The sequence below is a fragment of the Gnatocerus cornutus genome, chromosome 3 (genome assembly GCF_029298725.1).
Source record: "Gnatocerus cornutus isolate USDA-ARS CGAHR chromosome 3, icGnaCorn1.1, whole genome shotgun sequence".
NCBI lineage: Eukaryota > Metazoa > Arthropoda > Insecta > Coleoptera > Tenebrionidae > Gnatocerus > Gnatocerus cornutus.
This window is the reverse complement of record NC_142235.1, coordinates 18,118,949-18,141,711: the sequence shown is the minus strand read 5'-3', so window position 1 is coordinate 18,141,711 and position 22,763 is coordinate 18,118,949. Positions and strand designations below refer to the sequence as shown.

Sequence of the window (22,763 nt, the reverse complement as noted above, 5' to 3'; positions counted from 1 at the left end):
GATAGTGCCGGCAACTCCTGACGCAAAAGTCCCCAGATCACCTGTTTTGACGTTTTGTTGACATTTAACCTCAAAAAATAAACATAAGTGCCTGTGATTACCATGTCGAAGCCCTGGGAGCGCCCGTGGTCCACCGACGAGATTATCGACAGTTCGGACAGTTGGAGCCTCGCCGGGGACGTCGCCCTTCTTCACACCCTCCAAGCGTTTTCAGAGGTGCGTACTTTTCCCGGGGCCCCTTTATTGTACCGAACCTTTTCAGACCCTCCTGGGGAGGACCCGCGACATCGACAACAAACTCCAGAATTTGACCAACAGTCTCGATCAAACGAGTCTTCAGCTTGATATCGCCCAAAACGAGTTCCAGGGGCTGCGCAACACGCAGTTCATCGAGAGTCGGGTGTATGAAGACGACGAATCCTTACCAGTGACTGAAGAGAAGAAAGTCGAGGAAAAAACAGAGGATCACTCTGAGGATGTTCGATTAGCGGCGGTGAAGGGGCTGCAGGTCCTAGAGCAATACTTTGAGAAAGTCGACGTTTCAGTGAGCGACAGTGAGGATGAGGACATTGATCTTCCTAAGTATGTACGGCGCTGTTTGGGGCCCCCATGACTCGTTTGTTTTGTAGCTACGTCTTGCGCCCCCGCGACTTGTACATCCACCGCCCCCTGCCCTACGTCATCGGGTCTTCCGAATGGCACAAAACTTGGCACGTCGGCTTGGAAGACTCCTCTAGCGACAGCGAAACCGAGAAAGTCTCAGACAAGTTCAGTGAAAGCGACTCGGAGTCTGAGCACCCAATTATCCAAGATCGGTCACAGGTAACCATCGCTTCTTATTAACACACGTTTATCATTTCATTTCTCGCTTTCTTAATCGCGGCCTTGATTTATTTTGGGCAGTTCGAGCTCAGTTGTGTGCTGAAATGGGGAATGTTTGGTTCTTTTTCCAGATTAAAGGCACCTCGGATACGAGCTCTGAGTTCGACTTTTCGCAAAAACACGAGGCGAAACTCAACATCCCCAATTCTAGTGGTAGTGACAATTCTGTGCCCATTTCTCAGCCGAATTTCGCGGAGCAGTTGGCGGCGAAATTGGGGCACGTCGTCACGGAGTACCAGGAACCGGAAGTGAACACCAGGCCCATCGTCAAACCGGCGGCACAGTCCCATTATGGTACGTTTCGTAGAAAAAGTTGTGTAGGTAACTCTCTCTTTTTTTTAAGGGGATATGTTCTTCGACGAGCCGCCTCCCCTTGACGAGCCCAAAGGGATCTTCTCCGGGGGTGGTGGTCTCTTTGACGACGACGATATTCCCTCCCCCAGAACCGGGAAAACTGGGGGGTTGTTCGACGGCGATAGCGACGAGGAGAAAGAGGTTCCTCCACCGAAAAAAACGGTGTTTCCGGTAGAACCTCCCCAAATCCAGGTCAAGAAACCAGTCGGGGGAGTGTCGATTCTTGGGGGTGGAAACTTGTTCGATAAGAAGCTGTTGAGGAGGCAGCCCAGTTCTGATGAAGACGACGAGCCACCAAAAGAGACCAAGAAAGTTGATCTCTTTGGAGACGACGATCTGTTTTCCGGTCAAAAAAAGAATGAAGGCCAAGTTAAGCAAAAGATTAATTTGTTCGACAGTGAAGAAGAAGATGGTTTGTTTTCTGAAGAGAAAAAAACTGAACCGCCCCCGAAAACGAGCTTGTTTGACGACACCGCCAAAGACCCCAAACCTAAGAAAGTCAGTTTGTTCGACGACACCGCCACCATCACCAAAGAAGACCCCAAACCCCAGAAAGTGAGTTTATTCGACGACGACGACGATCTCTTCAAAGACGATCTCTTCTCGTCCAACACGAAGAAGAGTTTCACGTCGGGTCTGTTCGACGACATCTCCGGAGAAGATCTCTTCAAAGAGTCGCAACCCTCTGGCAACCTCTTCGACGATTTAGTGCCCATTCCTGATAACGATTCTATCAATGTGGACCCGCCGCCCCCGGAAACAAACAAGTCTTCTAGTGCGAGTCCGAGGAAGAGCGAACCGCCCCCGAAACCTCAACCACGCCTGTCACTGTTTGATTCGCCGCCTCCGGAACCCGACGATTTGTTCGCCTCGAAGAACTCCGATGAGGCGTCGGATTTGTTTGTTGGGACGCCCCCGAAGAGTTCAACCCCTCAGACTACCCCTAGTTTGAGTCTGTTTGATCCTAATCCGCCCCCGGATGATGAGTGGGAAACCAAGTCGGACGTCTCTGATGATGATGGGGGTGGCAATGATTTAGAAGTAACAGGGGGTAAAACGAGTCTTTTCAGTGAAGAGCCCCCAGCTCTGCCCCCAGAAACGTAAGTGTCTTCACACCATTAAACCGTTACTATTGATTTTTACAGAATGAAACCGAAACCCGGGAAATTGAAACACAACCTGAATATAAACGTGGGGGCACTGAGGCCTGGTTACGTCCCCCCCAAACGCACGGAGGTACCTGATGCCCCCCCTTCACCTCCTGTCGTCGCGACGGCGCCTACGGCGTCGTTTGACGAAACCGACAAAGTGGAAGTTCTTCACAGCGTGACCAAAGTAACGAACTTCGAATTTTTCAAAGTTGCCTATCGAGTTTTTTTTAGGATCGAGCGCGCGTTCCTTTGAATCGCCGCCCTTCGACGAGAAGAGGTCGTCAGGCTGCATTGAAGAACACGATTCCAGACTTCAAACTCAAAGATGAAGAGGAAGAGTTACCACGCGAAAAATCGGAGGAAAATTTGTTTGCTCCAACACACACGAATAGAATTGAGCCAGAAAGTGATTTATTTGGGCCCCCGGAAGATATATTCACTGCTTCGGGGGCAAAAAGTGATTTGTTTGGGGCCTCTGACGATTTATTCGCGGCAGGAAGTCCACCAGAATCAGATTTGTTCGGGGATTCCCAAACGATAAATCCTCCGAAAGTCGAGGATTTGTTCGCCGAAGAGGTCCCGAAAAGCGACGATTTGTTTGCGGCGGAAGTTAAAAATTTCACAGCCAAGAAAGAGGAAGAGTTCGGGGATTCCCCGGCTATAAACCCCCCAAAAGACGCCGATTTGTTCGCCGAAAAACTCCCGAAAGAGGAGGATTCCCCGGCTATGAACCCCCCGAAAGACGCCGATTTGTTCGCGTCGAAAAGCGACGCCAAGAAAGCGGAGCCCAAAAGTCTCTTCGATGATGACGACGACGATGACGACTTATTCACGGTCAAAAAACCCCCTCAGCTGGCGAAGACCAAGAAGTCGCTCTTTGATGACGACAACGAAGAAGACGACGATATTTTCAAGGATTTCAGTAGCGCCGGCGCAAAAAGTGAGTTATAGTGGAGATAACACGCTCGTTTCTACTAATTTTTGTTTTCAGAGACTGAAATTAAAGTCGCGACGGAAAAGAGGATACCCAAAGTGAGCAGTGTGAAAAAACTGGAGAATACGAAGCCCGACGATGATCCCTTATCAGCTCTATTAAAATGATTTTGTAAGGCTTTACTATTTAATATATATTTAAGTGTTTCCTGTACTTTTTTTACACCTGTATTATTCAGGCATTTTTAAAATCCGGCTCGATGGACCAAACTGTAGAGCTTTACCGTACATAACTCGCACTTATCACATTCAAACCACTGAATTTCTGTATTTTATTCAATCTTTTTGCACAACTTTATGTGATTCCGAAAATGACAATTATCACAGTCAAAGCACTGAACTCCATCCCCAGTCAAATGTCTCCTCGCTTTATGCTGTGCCAAATCCCTCTTCAACTTCGCCTTAAACTCGCACTGATCACACTCAAACCATTGAATCTCGTCATCATTCAAATGCTTCCGTATCCTGTGTCTCTTTAAATCCGACCTTTCCTTTGATTTAAAACCGCACTGATCACACCTAAACCACTGAATTTGATCTTCACTCCGATGATTCCTAATGTGATGCTGCGTCAAATCCTTTTTCAATTTCGCCTTAAAATCGCACTTATCACACGGAAACCACACAATTTCGTCGTCTTTCGTATGTTTCCTTATCACGTGCGTCTTGAGCGTCGATTTAACCTTCGCCTTAAAAGCGCACTGGCCACATTCAAACCATTGAATCTTATCGTCGCTGAGATGATTAAGTTTGACGTGCATCGTGAGATCCGATTTGAATTTCGTTTTATAGTCGCACTTGTCACATTGAAACCACTGAATGTCATCACCGGTGAGGTGTTTGCGGAGATTGTGTGGTTTCAAATGCGATTTTGATTTGGTTTTGTAGGCGCACTTATCACATTTAAACCACTGGGCGCCAGTGTCGTTTAAATCGGGTTGAATTGTACAGAAACTGTCTAAATTCGTCGTTGCAGTCAACACTTCCGGTTTCCTTTTGGTTTTTCCAAAACCAGAATAAGAAACAATGAGATTGGAAGCTGCACTGGCGACAATTGTACCTTTGCACTTCTTTGAATTGTTGTTTGATTGTGTGGACTTCTTGAGAATGTTTCTTCAGCTGCATCGACAAGTCTGTTGTGAAGTGGCAGATGGGGCAACAGTACGATTCAATGGGGCTCCGGCAGTTAAATAATGGGGGCCCTGGGGCAAGACTAAACTTGTCACGGTTGTACCGGGAAGTGGACATTTTTAGTGCACTTGTCACGTTTTTATTAAATTGAATAGCCTAAAATTCAGGAGTTTTGGAAAGGAAAGGTGAAAAGACGACAAAAAGAAGGAATGGGGCAATTGTTTGACAAGTGACAGCTGCGCGGAGACCAATCAGAGCGCGCTGATAGCGCGGAATATTTAAATTGCATGAACTATTAACTTTAATTATTGATTAATAACTGAAAATTGAACGGAAATACCGTTGTACTGGCGAAACTATCAACTTTCATTTCGATGTAAAATTAAAAAAAAAATGTTGAAGTTGTTATTGTAGTAAATTACGTAAGGAGTGAGGTAAAAAAATTTTTACGCCCAAGGGAAAACTGTGGGAACGAGGGGGTGGAATTATTACAAAAAAAAACAAAAAACGCATCCGTGTCATCAGAAGATCAAAATATGGAATATGATTTATACATAATCTCATTAGGGATACGTTATCACGTAAATATGCTAGCAAAACATACATTTCTGTTCTCACATCTCAGAAAAAAACCGATTTATCTTTTGTTTGGAGTGGATTTCGGAATTGATCAAGCTAACTAATTAATTACTCTTCTCTTTTAATGATAAATTAAAAATTACTAAATTGTTTGTATTTTTATACCTCTAAAAGTACTCTTAAAAATCTTCTAAAAATGAATCTGGATCAATCCCTTCCAAAGCATCCTGCACCAATAGCAAATGCTCTGTACTTTCCACCTCGGCTCCTTTCCCCAAATCTTGCACTTTCACCACAGAAGTCCCCTGAGCCCCCTTGTGATAAACAGCCACCAAATTCCTCGGGATAATCACCAAATAATGATTCCCATTTTCTCTAGTAGTCAAAACACCACACTCCCTCAGAACTATTGCAGCCCCCGCCACTAAACAACTCGAGTATTCCTCATACAAACTCGGAGTTACAGTCCCATGAATCTCCCCACTCACATCCTTCAGTACAACTTTCACCAGCGCATTTTTCCCTTCTGAGCATTCAATATTGTGGACGACAGCCCCCAGGAACGGCGCTCGGTGATTGGGGAGTTTATTCAACGCCGCGTTCAGTTTTATCCAATTGATGTCGTACTTTTCCAGGAGGTGCTCGTAGTCGCGGGTCAAGTCCAACCAGGGGCTGCTGTGGAAAACGCTCACTGACATCTGGGAGCAGGGAATTGCCTGAAAACCACCCAATGAAAAAGGGGAAGAGAGACACGTGACCGTACCTCGGGGTCTTTTTCGCCCGTTTCACTAAGAATCGAACTGGAATCCTTGCGATCTGGAAGGATACCTGCAGGTCCTGGAAATTTCCGTTTGACGACATTTTTCGGGACTTTGAACAGTCTCTGTCGCTTCGTTTGGTCGTTTCGAGGCGGCTCAGTTGCACGTTTCTTGTTATTCCGCGTTTCAAGCTCAAAATCGAAGGAGAATGCCTGTGGGAAAAAACAACATAACCTCACTTTTACGATTTTTTTTACTTACTTCGCCAAATTCAAAGTCCGTGTTATTCCCCGACATTACTACTTCACATTCTGTCGGTGGGAGTAAAAACAGTTTCGTATTCAACAAACTGAAATGGTTTTCACGGTTTTCCCATTTCGCAACTTTCAAAAACTTTGACAGTTGACTGTTTTACCGACCCTCCGAGGGGGCCATCTTGGCGCGGATTTCAAATGGACTTCTGCACGTTGGAGCACATCCGCAAGAAGTGGGCGAATTTCAGGCATTTGAGAGTGGAGGAACGCATCCACGTGCTAGTGTTTAAGAAGTGTTGTTTCTTCGTGCCTCTGCGGATTGGAGTTTCCTTCTTGTTCGCCTTGCAACTGGCGAGTTTGACTCCTTTTGCTGTGTACGCGCGGTGTCCGCATTGTTTGAAATTCGTTACGGTGCTCTTAGTATTGACTTCAGTGGCGGCGGTGTTGTTGATGTGGTCGGTGCTTTATACCCAACCTCAGTACATTACAATCTGCGTGTATTTGTCGTTTGGGGATTTGATTTTTCACTTTGCGATGTTGGACCACCTGTATGGGATTCACCGGGACAACAAAAAGGAAGAAAGGGTTGATCGGTTTTTCTTTATAATCAATGTTTTTGGGGTGGTTTCCTATGTTTACTTATTCTTCATGTTATACAATATTTATAACAAAACTAAAAGAGTGAAGGAAAGACTAAGTTTGGACTCCATAGAACGCGTTTAATAAAATAAATAACTAACTTCACCAAGGTCGCACTTTACTCTGTGTTGCGTGGGTTAAAATCCACGTGTTCTTCACGTCCTTGACCATCGACATCTGTTTGTGGCGCGGGTGTGTGCGGCACAGCACAAAGAGGCGTTGCTCCCGCATTACCATATAACAGTCTTTACATCTTCGTTTCACTTTTCCCTTCACTTTGAAGCCGCAGTTTGGAGTGACACTCACCCCCAAGGGGGCCAGAATTCGATTTTGAAGGGGGGCATGTCCCTGGGGCATTACGTGGTAGTTTGCAGAGGGTTGGTAGCCCCGAACAAGCTTCACCAGGTTTCTGAAGACAGGAAACATCTTAATGGGACCTAAAAACAAGAAGAATCAAATTCATTTTTACCAAAAACTTCGATTTCGGTACTTGAAAAAAGTGAGGTTACGTCATTGGACTGTCAGAGATCTAGGGAATTTTACTTCCTTGGAGTGGCAATGTAATTCAAATTTTGAATGTTTATAAAATTCGAAAAGACGGAAAATCTCGAAATATGGTAGAAAAGATTCAATTTTTGTGTTAATTTTTACGTATTTGGTCCAAACAAAGAGAAATGTGGCGGTCTAGTGTTTTTGTATTACTGAGGTTGGTACCTCAATAAAAAAAAATAATTTTCGAATTTGGGCTATATAAAACCAGATTTTTTGCAATTAATGCGTAGTTTCAGAGAAATCCAACATTAAGTATTTCGGAACTTTAAAATGTTTGCCTTCTACACTTCAGTCGCTACTAATTTGGTTATTTATTGACGCACGTGAAAAATTCGCACAGTTTTAGATTCTGTGTGAAATTCTGCGTTAAATGAGCATAACCAACTTCAGTTTTCTTTAGAAATAAACAAGATATTGACCGAATTAGGTTTTCAGAAAGTCATTTTTAACCCACTTTTTCGGTAAAAAACGACATTTAATTCCTTTGAGTTGTACATCAATCGAAAGAGCAGCTCGAGATCTACCAACTGGCCGAATCTCAAATCGGTAGGTCAAATAGTTTACGAGTGGCGGTTAAAAAAACAAAAATTCTCCAATGTCTTCAAAGTTTCAAAGTCCCTAACTCTAAATTTAGGGATTTTGAGTTTGTTTTACCTCCAATGTCTGATCAGATGATCGTGACATTTTAACACTGACAGATAACCTAACCTCAAAAAATCTTTAAAACTGAAAACCATAAAATATCTTCAAGAGTCCAAAAATGCGAATTAGCGATCTGCCCTACGACGAAAGACGCACCATTTGCACCCTCTTAGACTCCAAGAACTGTTTCCACGAATTGGGTTCCAAATACATGCAGTTTGAAGCCCCAAAACTCCAGGTAAAGCCCCCAAAACACTCTCAATCTACAATTGTTGTTCTTAGGCTATTCTTTTAGAATGTGAGAAGTCCAGACGCACACCCATAGACACCCTTTTGAGCGAATGGAACACTTTTGGACACACAGTCCTAGAACTGTTCATTCTTCTTTGTAAAATGAAGCAGTATGAAGCTATGAAAGTACTAAAACCATTTGTTGATGAAAAGTTTCATCGGTACATTAAAGATGTTGCGCAACCCCCTCAAACTCCACCCCAAACTGTGAAAATTTTAAATGGGGCTCCGCAGGAAACTGTTCAAACCCGTGATGATAATGTCACCACTGACCATAATCATTTGGTTAAAACAAGGTCGGCCTTCCCGGGGCTTGTGGGGGCTTCCGATGCTTCCGTTATGATGGAGTCTGCAGGGCTGATCCCACAGATCCCTTATGAGGAGTTACAGAAGTCTACCAATAATTGGGATAACGCGAATATTTTGGGGAAAGGAGGATTCGGGATTGTCTTCAGGGGGACGTGGAAGTTCACGCAGGTGGCCATCAAGAGGATTGAGAAGAAGGAAGACACTCCTAAGTCGAGTTGCGAGCAGATTGTGCAGTCCAACACTGAGCTGCACTGCTTAAATGCGTATCGGCATGACAACATTTTACCTTTGTATGGGTGAGTGGATAGAGAAAAAAATCATTTTTGAGATTTTCCGCTATCTTGGGTCCGCCATTTTGTCTTGGACTATCTTTTTATTCGAAGTCTGTCTTATGTACTTCGAACTAGTCAATTTTTCCTACACAAATTCCTCAATTTCTAGTGTTTCCGCCATGTTGGGTCCGCCATTTTGTCTTGTACTATCTTCCTTTTCGAAGTCTGGCTTATGTTCTTCGAATTAGTCAATTTTTCCTACACAAATCCCCCAATTTATAGTATTTCCGCCATCTTGGATCCGCCATTTTGTCTTGCATTATAGTCCGATTCGAATTCTGGTTTCCCGAATTAGCCACCAACTTTTTTCAGGTTTAGCGTCGGCGGCCCCCAGCCCTGCCTCGTCTACCAGTACATGCCGGGGGGCTCCCTGGAGTCCCGCCTGCACATCCGGGACCCCTCCCGCGTCCTCCCCTGGCCCACCCGCCTCAACATCGCCACAGGAACAGCCCGCGGCCTCCAATTCCTCCACACAATCCGGGGAAAGCCTTTGGTCCACGGCGACATCAAATCGGCCAACATTCTTCTAGACCCCAATGACTCCCCTAGGATCGGGGATTTCGGGTTAGCCCGGGAGGGTCCTTCCCAGGACTACATCACGATTACTACAATCCACGGGACTAGACCGTATCTTCCCGATGAGTTCATGCGTTACAAGAAGTTTTCAGCGAAAGTTGACACTTATAGTTTTGGGGTTGTTCTGTTTGAATTGGCCACGGGGGCGAGTGCTTTTTCGGTGACACGGAAGAGGGAGGATCGGTTTTTAAGGGATTATGTTGTGAATTATGGAGAGGGACAAATTCTGGAGTTGAAGGATCCAAGGGCTCCAGGGGGTGAGGAGTATTTTACGAAGATGATTAATATAGGGAAGGGGTGTGTGCATTCGTTGGCGAAGAACCGGCCGGATATGGTCAATGTGTTAATGATGTTAGAAAGGAATTATTAATACACTGATTTTTTCTACGGCTCCATATGAAAGTGGCATTTAAAATAGATAAGAAATGAATTATTGTCGAAACTTATGTTGTCTTCCTGATGATGAAAGGTCGTAGGAAAAATAGTGTACATAACTCGTCGGAAAGTGCCTTTCTTGCACTCGGCTGCCGCCTCGTGCATCTACATTCATACTCGTGCGAAATTGGTCAGTTTCCGCACTTGGTATGTAAATATCTATTTGTGATTAAATTTTTCAATATTTGTACTCAGAGTTTATATTTTTATATGTTTTAAATAAAATATTTATATTTGAAATTTGGATTTTTGTCTATCCTGTCAACAAAATAATTTCTAGTCATCACTTTTCGCCGCCTCTTTGGTGGGTTTCCCTCTCGCATCTTTTATGTATTCGTAGGGCGCTGGCGCCATTTTTTCATTTTTCAAAACTGGAGTAAAATCTAAATTGTCAATCTAGAAGTGTATGATAAGTAAGTAAGAACAAAAGCCTGAATTAAGTAACCTGCGGCAAAGCCGCAATGATGTAGCTTCTATAATACGTCAAATTCGATATGGGATTCCCATGAAACGTCACAGTTTTCAACATCTTCAAATTCTTCAACTTCAGAATCTGATCCAACTGCTCAACACAGTTCCCATGAAAGTACACAATCTTCAAGTCCGGGAATTTCAAAATCGACTTTAAAACATTAAAACTAACCACCCCCACCCCCACCCCAACTCACTTCATGTATTTCCGAAATCTGATTAAACGAGAAGTCGATCCACCCGAGTCGATCCGGGAATTCCAAAATAGAATCGACGAAAACATCTAAATTTTTCAGGGATTTTAATCGGTTGTTGTTGAGCCACACTGATCGAGTTAGGAACTTCTTGTGTTGCGTGCCGCGTTCGGGAACACCGCCTAGTCGGGAAGCCCGGGCTTGTTCCACCCCTGTGGCTGGAAGAACAGGGAATGACTGGGATGGAGGGATGTGAACGTACCTTCAAGGATTTTTAATTTTTTGAAGGAAAAGTCGGCCGGTTTGCTTGTTTCGAGTTCTCGCTTTTCGTCGATTTGCATTTTTGGGGATGACGTGAGTGACAGGGGTTGCTATGGGGATGTTGATTTTCGCACGTCAGAATAAATAAAACTTGAAATCAAGTGGGGAATCGTGTGGACGTATGTCTGGATATCTGTCATTTCCTGACATGTGTCGATTATTTGACGTTGTAATGTCGAGTTCCGACTCACGTGAGGCCAAGGCGACTGGATTAATAATTCTATGTTAAAAATTAAAAAATTCCAGTGTTGATGATGTTGAAAATAGGGCTAATTATTCCGGCTGTTACTGAGCTATTATGTGGTTTAGGAATTTTACTTTTAAATAAGGGATTTTTGACAATAAAGCATTCATTATCTACCATACAGACCTCTATTAATTTTAAGTTTTCCACTGAATTATTATAATTTATTTCAAACAAAGATTGGCAACCACTTGTAATGTTAGTCACCTTAAATTCCGTTCTTTTTCGACGTAGTAGGATTTCAAGCACAGTTTTGGATTTACCGTGAAATTCTGCTTGAAATGAGTTTATGTTCAGTTCTAAAATAAACGAGATATTGATTGTATTTAGATATTTCGGACGGCATTTACAAGGTGAGTTGTAAGGAGAATGTGGTTATACCAGTCGAAAGGGCAACTCAAAATCTCTAAGAGGACCAAATCTGACGTACAAGTCAAATATTTTAGAAGTTAGAGATATACTAAAAACTTTTAAAAACTTTCGGTTCATCCATTCAAAAATAAAAATTTTCAAAATTTGTGCTTCTGCTATACAGGGTCCGGCAACACTTGTGTCCACCCCCAAAATCGTCTTTAATTTTAAAGATAAAACTTTTAAAATTTGCATACGCTCACAGTTAATAAAGCTCTAGAAGCTGACGCAAAAATTTGTTTTTTATCACTGATAGTTTTGGCGTCGCGACGCTTTGAAAATGTAATTTTTAGGTAATTGTGAAAGTTTGTGATATCAGCCCCTAATTTAATTTTTTTTTAATATAAATATGTTTAAAATATCTCAGTTGATATTTTAGATTCAATGTAAATTGTCTTCAAAATTTGAGAAAAAAATGCTGTTTTATCAAGTTAGTTTCCAATTTCATTACGTCAAAATTGGGAACTACGTTTACACCCATCTGTCAACATCTTGTGTCACAAATGACATCTATTCTTTGGCTCGCTTTAGATTGTAACAAAAGTCTTACTTGGTGAAATTGTCGCTTTGTCGATGTTAATTAACGATTTCTGGTGTCCATAAAGTGCAACATGCCCGTGTTAATCAAAATTAACCTTTATAAAAGTGAATGAAGTGACTTGTGAAATTTTGGTGTAAACGTAGTTTGCCACTGCGCCGTCATAATTTTGAAAACTAACTCGATAAAGCAGCGTTTTTTTCGCAAATTTTAAACACAATTTGTATTTGATTTAAAACAAAAATTCAAATATTTTTGTTACAGTTATGTCGAAAAAAATTTGAATTCGCGAATATTTCTGCAAAAACTCAAAAATCGCTAAAAATTAGACTTCTTGGGCGTCGCGACGCTAAACAAACCGTGATAAAAAACAATTTTTTTTGTCAGCTTCTAAAGCTTCGTCAACTGTGAGCGTATGCAAATTTTCAAAATTTTGTCTTTAAAATTAAGGACGATTTTGGGGGTGGACACAAGTGTTGCCGGACCCTGTATAATTTCGAAATTTGGTTTAGTTGGTAACTAAGACTTGAGTAGTAACTCCCCCAAATGTAATTGCTGTGGCGTCAAAATTATCAGAGTAACAACCCTTAATAAAAAAAATCCAAATTATCCGTTTACCCGAAAAATAAAAATTTTCAAAATCTGTGGCTTCTGCTCTATAATTTTTGAATTTGGTACAGTTGGTAACTAAGACTTGACTAGTAACCTCCCTTAATTTAAGTACTGTGGCGTCAAAATTACCATAGTTACGACCCTTAATAAAAAAACCCGAATTTTCAGTTCACCCAAAAAATTAAAATTTTCAAAATCTGTGGCTTCTGCTCTATAATTTTAAAATTTGGTTTAGTTGGTAACTTAGTTTTAAGTAGTAACCTCCCCAACTTTAAATGCTGTGGCGTCAAAATTACCAGAGTTACAACCCTTAATAAAAAAAAAAATTCTGTTCACCCAAAAAAAAAATTACCAAATCTGTCATTTCTGCTCTATAACTTTGAAATTTGGCACAGTTAGTAAATAAGTCTTGATCAGCAACCTCTCCAATTTTGGTTACTGTGGCGTTAAAATTACGAATGTTATAAGCTTTAATAACAAGTTTTGAAAATTTTCGGTTTATTCAAAAAATAAAATTTTCAAAATATGTCACTTTTAGTCTCATAATTTTGAAATTTGGCACAGTTAATAAGCAGCTCCAAATAACTAACTTGTTCAAATTTGATTATTGAGGCGTCAAAATTATCAGAGTTACAACCCTTAATAAAAAAAATCCAAATTATCCGTATACCCAAAAAATAAAAATTTTCAAAATCTGTGGCTTCTGCTCTATAATTTTTGAATTTGGTACAGTTGGTAACTAAGACTTGACTAGTAACCTCCCTAAATTTAAGTACTGTGGCGTCAAAATTACCATAGTTACGACCCTTAATAAAAAAACCCGAATTTTCAGTTCACCCAAAAAATTAAAATTTTCAAAATCTGTGGCTTCTGCTCTATAATTTTAAAATTTGGTTTAGTTGGTAACTTAGTTTTAAGTAGTAACCTCCCCAACTTTAAATGCTGTGGCGTCAAAATTACCAGAGTTACAACCCTTAATAAAAAAAAATTCTGTTCACCCAAAAAAAAAAATACCAAATCTGTCATTTCTGCTCTATAACTTTGAAATTTGGCACAGTTAGTAAATAAGTCTTGATCAGCAACCTCTCCAATTTTGGTTACTGTGGCGTTAAAATTACGAAAGTTATAAGCTTTAATAAACAGTTTTGAAAATTTTCGGTTTATTCAAAAAATAAAATTTTCAAAATATGTCACTTTTAGTCTCATAATTTTGAAATTTGGCACAGTTAATAAGCAACTCCAAATAACTAACTTGTTCAAATTTGATTATTGAGGCGTTAAAATTACCAGAGTTACACCCGTAAAAAAAATTCTGTTTGTCTAAAAAATAAAAATTTCCAAAATCTGTCATTTCAGCCCGATCACTTTGAAATTTGACACAGATGGTAACTAAGCCATGGTTAGCAACCTCACCAAATTTAATTGCTATGGCGTTAAAATTACCAAAGTTACAAGCTTTAATGAAAGCTTTAAAATTTTTCGACTAATCTGCGGAATAAATACAATACACATTTCAAAAATGGTTTGAAATAAATTAATTAAGTCATTTTCAAATATGTTTTTGTGAAGTAAAGCAGTACCTAAAGAACACAAAACATATTCATTTATTCGATCCTTAATGAAAACATCCTGTTTTTACTAAGCTTGTAAAAAATTACCATAATTTGAATGAAAATGTAAAAATCAAATTGCACATTTTTTTTAGTCTGTGTTAACATTGCACATTTTTTTTAGTCTGTGTTAACACAGTCTAAGTTTTATAACGACAAACATAAAATAGAAACCGAGTTCAGAAGGTGCTTTGTATAAATATTCAGTCCTTCAACTTGAACTTCTTTGAATCTAAGCAATTAACTCTTACTAAATCCGATTATAATAATCTGCGGGCGTTATTTGAGTTCATTTATTGAATCTTTTTGAATTTTGACTTGAGAAAAACTCAAAAGAAAGTTTTCATGCGAATAAATAAGAATTAAAAAATGGACATATTCACAAAGAATAAATAATAATAAATCAAATACCTAGACAATAGCTGCAAGTTCCCCTTCTCTACACTCATTAAAATATTTCGGAATTTTTCTTTCCACAATCCTCCTACGCTTAGTACGGCCTCAACCATGTCAGAAATCAGCAACATCAAAAACTTCTTCCGAAACCAAACGCTTTTTATAACCGGAGGCTCCGGTTTTTTGGGTAAAGTCCTCATCGAAAAACTCCTCAGAGAATGCGAAGAGATCAACAAAATCTACGTGTTAATTCGCACCAAAAAGACCAAAACTCCCGAGGAGCGTTTCACAGATCTCTTCAACTTTCCAGTAAGTACCACCTCTTGGTCTCTCAACTTCTAAGTTTCCTCACAGTGTTTTGATCGTCTCAAATCAAAAAATGTCGAGAGTTTACAAAAAGTGCACTTGATCAATGGAGACTGCCAAAAAGAGCGCCTGGGAATCAGCGATGAAGATGTTAAAATTTTGATCCAAGAGACGACTTGTGTCATTCATGCTGCTTCTAGCGTGAAGTTCAATCAGAGTCTCAAAGAGGCGGCTTTGAATGTGCGGGCTACCAGAGACCTGTTGACCATGGCGAAGGAAATGAAGAAGCTAAAAGTGAGAGTGTCCACAGTACCACCGTCATATCGTAGGTTTTTGTTTATGTGTCCACAGCGTACTCCAACTGTATTCATTCTTACATCAAAGAAGAGTTTTACGAGCCCCCCATGTCTGTGGAGAAGCTCCTTCAAACAGTCGACGTGCTTAATGAAGATATTCTTGACGCGGTTACCCCAAAGTAAGTACCGTTTCGTCGTTTTCCTCATCTTAACACCCTCCAGACTCTTAGGCGAGTGGCCCAACACTTATATCTACACCAAATCAATCTGTGAAGACCTCGTCAGAGCTGCTAGTCAAACACTACCAGTAACCATCGTTCGCCCGGCTATCGGTACGACCCTGCGCCCCATCCCCTGACCTTACGATTCTTTTTAGTCACCGGTGCCCTCGCAGAACCCATGCCTGGTTGGATTGACAACTTCTACGGGGTTGTTGGGATAGTCGCAGGAGCTGCGTTGGGTGTCATCAGGAGTTTTCATGCAAAACTGGATGCTAGTGCCTTTGTGGTACCAGTAGACTGTGTTTCAAATTGTGTCTTGGCGGCGGCGTGGCGAACTGTCACGTCTCCTGGTACCAAAATCTACAATTTCGTGGGTCATAGAAAATCCACAATGACTTGGAGTACCGTAGTAGTATCAAAACTACCATAAGACTGAGATCTTTGTTGCAGGGGAGTTCATGGAGATGGTAGAAACTCATTGTTGGACGGCCGCGACGGAGAAGGTTTTGTGGTACTATTGCTTCAAGGTACGAGAGAACGCTCTTTGGCATAAAATCTGCGTGTTCTTCATGCATACAGTGGTGGCGTACGTTGTCGATTTCGTCTTGTGGTGTGTTGGAAGACCGACCATGTATGTACCTCCTTGTCATTGCTAATATTTTTTATTTATAAGAATTATTATCGTTCGTAGAGCGAGGTCAAGTTACGAAAAAATCAACAAGCAGCTCGAGTTGGTTACGTACTTTTCGACCAGAAGTTGGGAGTTTGATGATGGTAATGTAACGAAACTTTGGACTGGGATGAGCGAAGAAGACAAGAAGTTGTTTTCTTTCGACATGGAGAATATCGACTGGGATGCTTATGGGCATGATAGTACTTTTGGTGCTCGACAGTATTTGCTGAAGGATCCACTGGAAACTCTTGAGAGAGGGGAACGAAAAGTGAAGATTTTGTTTGTTCTTCATTATGGCTTGATGGCGGTGTTGTGGTTTCTTTTGTATAAGTTTTTAATGTTCTTTTTAGGGTTTTTATTTTAATTTTGTTTAATTGGTGCAGAGAATAATTTTGTATGTTTTCATATTTCGAAATCTAAAAAAATTAAAAATTTAGAGAATGTGACAGTAGATTTTTGGTTTATTTTCAAAATAAAATTCAAAATGATCTTAAAAAACCCAAATTTTCAGTTCTTAATTGTCGTGGAGTCAAGATTACCAAAATTATAATCCTTAATAAAAAAAATCAAAAACTTTCACCTCACTCAAAAAATAAAATTTTCGAAAATCTGTGGCTTCTGCTTCATAATTTTGAAATTTGGTGCAGTTAGTAAGTTCTGATTAACAACTTCTCTAATTTTGGTTACTGTAGCGTTAAAATTACGAAAGTTTTACAAGCTTTAATAAACAGTTAAAAAATGTTCAGTTCTTTTGCAAAATAAAAAAAAAACAAAATTCATCTTGTTTTATTTACAATTTTGCAAGTTGACACAATTAATAAAATAACTAATATGCCCAAAATCGCTTGCTGAGGCGTTAAATCTACCAAAGTTACTCTTATTTTTTTTTGGAAAATTCCAGTTCAGCCAAAATATAAAAATTTCCAAAATCTGTCAATTTGGCCGAATAATTTTGAAATTTGGCAAAGTTAATAACTAAACCCCAATTAGTAACCTACCTAAATTTGATTGCTATAGCGTTAAAATTACTAAAGCTACAAGCTTCAATAAACAGATTTCAAAATTCTCAGTTCATTTGCAAAATAAAAAAAAATCTAAAATTTATCTTGTTTTACTCACAATTTTAAAAGTTGGCGCAGTTAACAACTAACTTCAAATATTTAACCTGTCTAAATTTGATTAATAAAGGGCAAAAATTACCAAAGTAAACACTTAAAAAATTTTTTTGAAAATTTTCAGTTTAACCAAAAAATACAAATTTCCAAAATCTAACAGTTTAGCCTGATATTTTTGAAATTTGGCACAGTTAGTAACTAAGCCTTGTTTAGTAAGTAACCTTACCAAATTTGATTGCTATGGCGTTAAAGTTACTAAAGTTACAAGCATTAATAAACAGTTTTGAAAATTTTCGATTCATCTGCAGAATAAGGATAGTGCACTACTTAAAAAACACAAAACATATTAATTTATTCGTACCTTAATCAAAACATTCTGTTTTAACTAAGCTTGTAAAAATAAAATTGCATTTATTTTAGTCTGTGTTAGCACAGTCTAAATTTTAACAAGGCAAACTTAAAATAGAACCAAGTTGAGAAGGTACTTTGTATAATTCGCATAAAACTCAAAAAGAAGTTGTCATGCGAATAAACTACAATTGAAAAATGCACATATTTACAAAGAATAAATCAAATAATACCTAGACAATAACCGCAATTTCCCTTTCTCTGCACTCATTAAAATTTTTCGAATAATATATTTTCCACAATCCTCCTGCACTTAGTAAGCCTCAACCATGTCAGAAGTCAGCAACATCAAAAACTTCTTTCAAAACCAAACGCTTTTCCTAACCGGAGGCTCCGGTTTTTTAGGTAAAGTGCTCATCGAAAAACTCCTCAGAGAATGCGAAGAGATCAACAAAATCTACGTGTTAATTCGCACCAAAAAGAACAAAACTCCCGAGGAGCGTTTCACAGATCTCTTCAACTTTCCAGTAAGTACCACCTCTTGGTCTCTCAACTTCTAAGTTTCCTCTCAGTGTTTCGATCCTCTCAAATCCAAAAATGTTGAAAGTTTACAAAAAGTGCACTTAATCAATGGAGACTGCCAAGAAGAGCGCCTGGGAATCAGCGATGAAGATGTTAAGATTTTGATCCAAGAGACGACTTGTGTCATTCATGCTGCTTCTAGCGTGAAGTTCAATCAAAGTCTCAAAGAGGCGGCTTTGAATGTGCGGGCTACCAGAGACCTGTTGACCATGGCGAAGGAAATGAAGAAGCTAAAAGTGAGAGTGTCCACAGTACCACCGTCATATCGTAGGTTTTTGTTTATGTGTCCACAGCGTACTCCAACTGTATTCATTCTTACATCAAAGAAGAGTTTTACGAGCCCCCCATGTCTGTGGAGAAGCTCCTTCAAACAGTCGACGTGCTTAATGAAGATATTCTTGACGCGGTTACCCCAAAGTAAGTACCGTTTCGTCGTTTTCCTCGTCTTAACACCCTCCAGACTCTTAGGCGAGTGGCCCAACACATATATCTACACCAAATCAATCTGTGAAGACCTCGTCAGAGCTGCTAGTCAAACACTACCAGTAACAATCGTCCGCCCGGCTATCGGTACGACCCTGCGCCCCATCCCCTAACCTCACGATTCTTTTTAGTCACCGGTGCCCTCGCAGAACCCATCCCTGGTTGGATTGACAACTTCTACGGGGTTGTTGGAATAGTCGCAGGAGCTGCGTTGGGTGTCATCAGGAGTTTCCATGCAAAACTGGATGCTAGCGCCCTCGTGGTACCAGTAGACTGTGTTTCAAATTGTGTCTTGGCAGCGGCGTGGCGAGCCGCCACGTCTCCTGGTACCATAATCTACAATTTCGTGGGTCATAGAAAATCCACAATGACTTGGAGTACCGTAGTACCATTAAAACTACCACAAGACTGAGATCTTTGTTGCAGGAGAGTTCATGAAGACGGTAGAAACTCATTGTTGGATGGCCGCGACGGAAAAGGTTTTGTGGTACTACTGCTTCAAGATACGAGAGAACGCTCTTTGGCATAAAATCTGCGTGTTCTTCATGCATACAGTGGTGGCGTACGTTGTCGATTTCGTCTTGTGGTGTGTAGGAAGGCCGACCATGTATCTCCTCATCAATGATAATTTTGTCTTATTTTCATATTTATTATCCGTAGAGCGAGGTCCAGTTACCAAAAAATCAACAAGCAGCTCGAGTTAGTTACGTACTTCTCGACCAGAACTTGGGAGTTTGATGATGGTAACGTTACGAAACTTTGGAGTAAGATGAACGAAGAAGACAAGAAGTTGTTTTCATTCAATATGGAGAATATCAATTGGGATGTTTATTGGCACGAGAGTATTTTTGCTGCTCGGCGGTACTTGCTGAAGGATCCTCCAGAAACCATCAAGAGAGGAGAAAGAAAATTGAAGATTTTGTTTGTTCTTCATTATGGCTTGTTGGCGGTGTTTTGGTTTCTCTTGTATAAGTTTTTAAGATTTGTTTTAGGATTCCTATTTTAATGTCCGTTAATTGGTGTAAAGAATAAATTTTAAGCTTTACATGTACATTTATTCATATTTCCCAATTCTAATATCATCGCTAGCGAATCCAAAGACTTTTGGAATGCATAGAATGTGAGATACTATTTAAAAAATTTTTGTTAGCTATTTAAAAATTTTGCCAATTCGGACATTCGATAATCGGATTAGAAGTAGTATGTTCTTCAAATTTCTTTGTTTTATCGATTAAATTACGGAAGTTATGGAACTTAACAGAAAATTTTGAAGCTTTTTGGTTCGACTCCAAAATAAAAATTTCTCAAAAATTTATCCCTTGCTTTAAAATTTTGCAAATGCGTACAGGTAATAGTGGGATGAAAAGTAGTACCTCCTCCAAGTTTCATTGATTTACCGATAAAATCACAAAAGTTATGGGATTGAATAGAAAATATTAAAAATTTGTGCTCCGTCCTCAAAACAAAAATTTCAAAAAATTATGTTTATTGATTTAAAATTTCGCAATTTTGTACAGTTAATAGTGGAAACGGAAGAAGTACCTCCTCCAAATTTCATTCTATTATTGGTAAAATTACGAATGTTATGAGATTGAATAGAAAATATTGAAGATTTTTGGCCAGTCCTCAAAATTAAGATTGCCAAAAAAATATTTCTTGCTTTGAAATTTTTCAATTACAGTACAGTCATTAGTCGAAACGGAAGTAGTATCTTCTCTAAATTTCATTGATTTCCCGATTAAATAGTCGAATCTGGCTTGAATTCGCAAAGAAAGGCTCGAAAACTACAAAACCATCACTTTTTATCAAGATTTAACGTCTGAATGCAAGAAAACAGCAGAAATCTGCACGAAATCATCAAAATTCTTAGAGAAATCTGCATATTTCGATGCAAAACGACGATTTCTCGCGGATTTTAGTTGTTTTCTGGCTTGAATTCGCAAAGAAAGGCTCGAAATTTACAAAACCTTCACTTTTTATCAAAATTCAACGGCTGAATGCAAGAAAACAGCAGAAATCTGCACGAAATCATCAAAATTCTTAGAAAAATCCGCATATTTCGATGCAAAACGACGATTTCTCTCGGATTTTAGTTGTTTTCTGGCTTGAATTCGCAAAGAAAGGCTCGAAATTTACAAAACCTTCACTTTTTATCAAGATTCAACGGCTGAACTGCAAGAAAACAGCAGAAATCTGCACGAAAACATCAAAATTCTTAGAAAAATCCGCATATTTCGATGCAAAACGACGATTTTTTGCGGATTTTAGTTGTTTTCTGGCTTGAATTCGCAAAGAAAGGCTCGAAATTTACAAAACCTTCACTTTTTATCAAAATTCAACGGCTGAATGCAAGAAAACAGCAGAAATATGCACGAAATCATCAAAATTCTTAGAAAAATACGCATATTTCGATGCAAAACGACGATTTTTCGCGGATTTTCGTTGTTTCCTGGCTTGAATTCCCAAAGAAAGGCTCGAAATTTACAAAACCTTCACTTTTTATCAAGATTTAACGTCTGAATGCAAGAAAACAGCAGAAATTTGCACGAAATCATCAAAATTCTTAGAAAAATACGCATATTTCGATGCAAAACGACGATTTTTCGCGGATTTTCGTTGTTTCCTGGCTTGAATTCCCAAAGAAAGGCTCGAAATTTACAAAACCTTCACTTTTTATCAAGATTTAACGTCTGAATGCAAGAAAACAGCAGAAATTTGCACGAAATCATCAAAATTCTTAGAAAAATCCGCATATTTCGATGCAAAACGACGATTTCTCTCGGATTTTAGTTGTTTTCTGGCTTGAATTCGCAAAGAAAGGCTCGAAATTTACAAAACCTTCACTTTTTATCAAGATTCAACGGCTGAACTGCAAGAAAACAGCAGAAATCTGCACGAAAACATCAAAATTCTTAGAAAAATCCGCATATTTCGATGCAAAACGACGATTTTTTGCGGATTTTAGTTGTTTTCTGGCTTGAATTCGCAAAGAAAGGCTCGAAATTTACAAAACCTTCACTTTTTATCAAAATTCAACGGCTGAATGCAAGAAAACAGCAGAAATATGCACGAAATCATCAAAATTCTTAGAAAAATACGCATATTTCGATGCAAAACGACGATTTTTCGCGGATTTTCGTTGTTTCCTGGCTTGAATTCCCAAAGAAAGGCTCGAAATTTACAAAACCTTCACTTTTTATCAAGATTTAACGTCTGAATGCAAGAAAACAGCAGAAATTTGCACGAAATCATCAAAATTCTTAGAAAAATACGCATATTTCGATGCAAAACGACGATTTTTCGCGGATTTTCGTTGTTTCCTGGCTTGAATTCCCAAAGAAAGGCTCGAAATTTACAAAACCTTCACTTTTTATCAAGATTTAACGTCTGAATGCAAGAAAACAGCAGAAATTTGCACGAAATCATCAAAATTCTTAGAAAAATACGCATATTTCGATGCAAAACGACGATTTCTCGCGGATTTTCTTGGTTTTCTGGCTTGAATTCCCAAAGAAAGGCTCGAAATTTACAAAACCTTCACTTCTTAGCAAGATTTAATGTCTGAATGCAAGAAAACAGCAGAAATTTGCATGAAATCATCAAAATCCTTAGAGAAATCTGCATATTTCGATGCAAAACGACGATTTTTCGCGGATTTTAGTTGTTTTCTGGCTTGAATTCCCAAAGAAAGGCTCGAAATTTACAAAACCTTCACTTTTTAGCAAGATTTAATGTCTGAATGCAAGGAAACAGCAGAAATTTGCATGAAATCATCAAAATCCTTGGAGAAATCTGCATATTTCGATGCAAAACGACGATTTTTCGCGGATTTTAGTTGTTTTCTGGCTTGAATTCACAAAGAAAGGCTCGAAATTTACAAAACCTTCACTTTTTAGCAAGATTTAATGTCTGAATGCAAGGAAACAGCAGAAATTTGCATGAAATCATCAAAATCCTTAGAGAAATCTGCATATTTCGATGCAAAACGACGATTTTTCGCGGATTTTAGTTGTTTTCTGGCTTGAATTCCCAAAGAAAGGCTCGAAATTTACAAAACCTTCACT

General features: G+C 39.4%; 6 protein-coding genes and 1 pseudogene across 6 annotated transcripts; 4 read left to right on the top strand and 3 right to left on the bottom strand.

The window, feature by feature from the left end:
• Positions 1-17: 17 nt before the first annotated feature.
• LOC148177724 (uncharacterized) lies at positions 18-3,525 on the top strand. The gene is made up of 8 exons (XM_088033015.1): positions 18-216; positions 263-582; positions 630-822; positions 954-1,176; positions 1,226-2,336; positions 2,382-2,571; positions 2,619-3,327; positions 3,379-3,525. The coding sequence occupies exons 1-8, from the start codon at positions 103-105 to the stop codon at positions 3,486-3,488; spliced, it is 2,970 nt and encodes a 989-aa protein (XP_087889141.1). The 5' UTR covers positions 18-102; the 3' UTR covers positions 3,489-3,525.
• A 113-nt stretch (positions 3,526-3,638) lies between these two features.
• Positions 3,639-4,843, bottom strand: LOC148177723 (uncharacterized; annotated as a pseudogene).
• Positions 4,844-5,194: 351 nt separating this feature from the next.
• On the bottom strand, positions 5,195-6,194 carry LOC148177722 (homologous recombination OB-fold protein-like). The gene is made up of 3 exons (XM_088033025.1): positions 6,110-6,194; positions 5,854-6,060; positions 5,195-5,806 (listed from the first exon to the last, which is right to left on the bottom strand). Exons 1-3 carry the CDS (start codon positions 6,143-6,145, stop codon positions 5,270-5,272), a joined length of 780 nt encoding a protein of 259 aa, XP_087889151.1. The 5' UTR covers positions 6,146-6,194; the 3' UTR covers positions 5,195-5,269.
• Positions 6,195-7,957: 1,763 nt separating this feature from the next.
• Positions 7,958-10,118, top strand: LOC148177721 (serine/threonine-protein kinase pelle-like). The gene is made up of 3 exons (XM_088033022.1): positions 7,958-8,173; positions 8,218-8,831; positions 9,180-10,118. Exons 1-3 carry the CDS (start codon positions 8,054-8,056, stop codon positions 9,811-9,813), a joined length of 1,368 nt encoding a protein of 455 aa, XP_087889148.1. The 5' UTR covers positions 7,958-8,053; the 3' UTR covers positions 9,814-10,118.
• A 36-nt stretch (positions 10,119-10,154) lies between these two features.
• LOC148177720 (leucine-rich repeat-containing protein 51-like) lies at positions 10,155-10,884 on the bottom strand. Its single transcript, XM_088033027.1, has 4 exons — positions 10,806-10,884; positions 10,547-10,761; positions 10,324-10,500; positions 10,155-10,274 (listed from the first exon to the last, which is right to left on the bottom strand). Exons 1-4 carry the CDS (start codon positions 10,882-10,884, stop codon positions 10,155-10,157), a joined length of 591 nt encoding a protein of 196 aa, XP_087889153.1.
• Positions 10,885-14,777: 3,893 nt separating this feature from the next.
• On the top strand, positions 14,778-16,550 carry LOC148177719 (putative fatty acyl-CoA reductase CG5065). The gene is made up of 7 exons (XM_088033021.1): positions 14,778-14,984; positions 15,030-15,275; positions 15,311-15,456; positions 15,500-15,609; positions 15,654-15,899; positions 15,949-16,129; positions 16,190-16,550. The coding sequence occupies exons 1-7, from the start codon at positions 14,787-14,789 to the stop codon at positions 16,533-16,535; spliced, it is 1,473 nt and encodes a 490-aa protein (XP_087889147.1). The 5' UTR covers positions 14,778-14,786; the 3' UTR covers positions 16,536-16,550.
• A 1,413-nt stretch (positions 16,551-17,963) lies between these two features.
• On the top strand, positions 17,964-19,705 carry LOC148177718 (fatty acyl-CoA reductase wat-like). Its single transcript, XM_088033395.1, has 7 exons — positions 17,964-18,161; positions 18,207-18,452; positions 18,488-18,633; positions 18,677-18,786; positions 18,831-19,076; positions 19,126-19,306; positions 19,360-19,705. The coding sequence occupies exons 1-7, from the start codon at positions 17,964-17,966 to the stop codon at positions 19,703-19,705; spliced, it is 1,473 nt and encodes a 490-aa protein (XP_087889521.1).
• Positions 19,706-22,763: the final 3,058 nt, after the last annotated feature.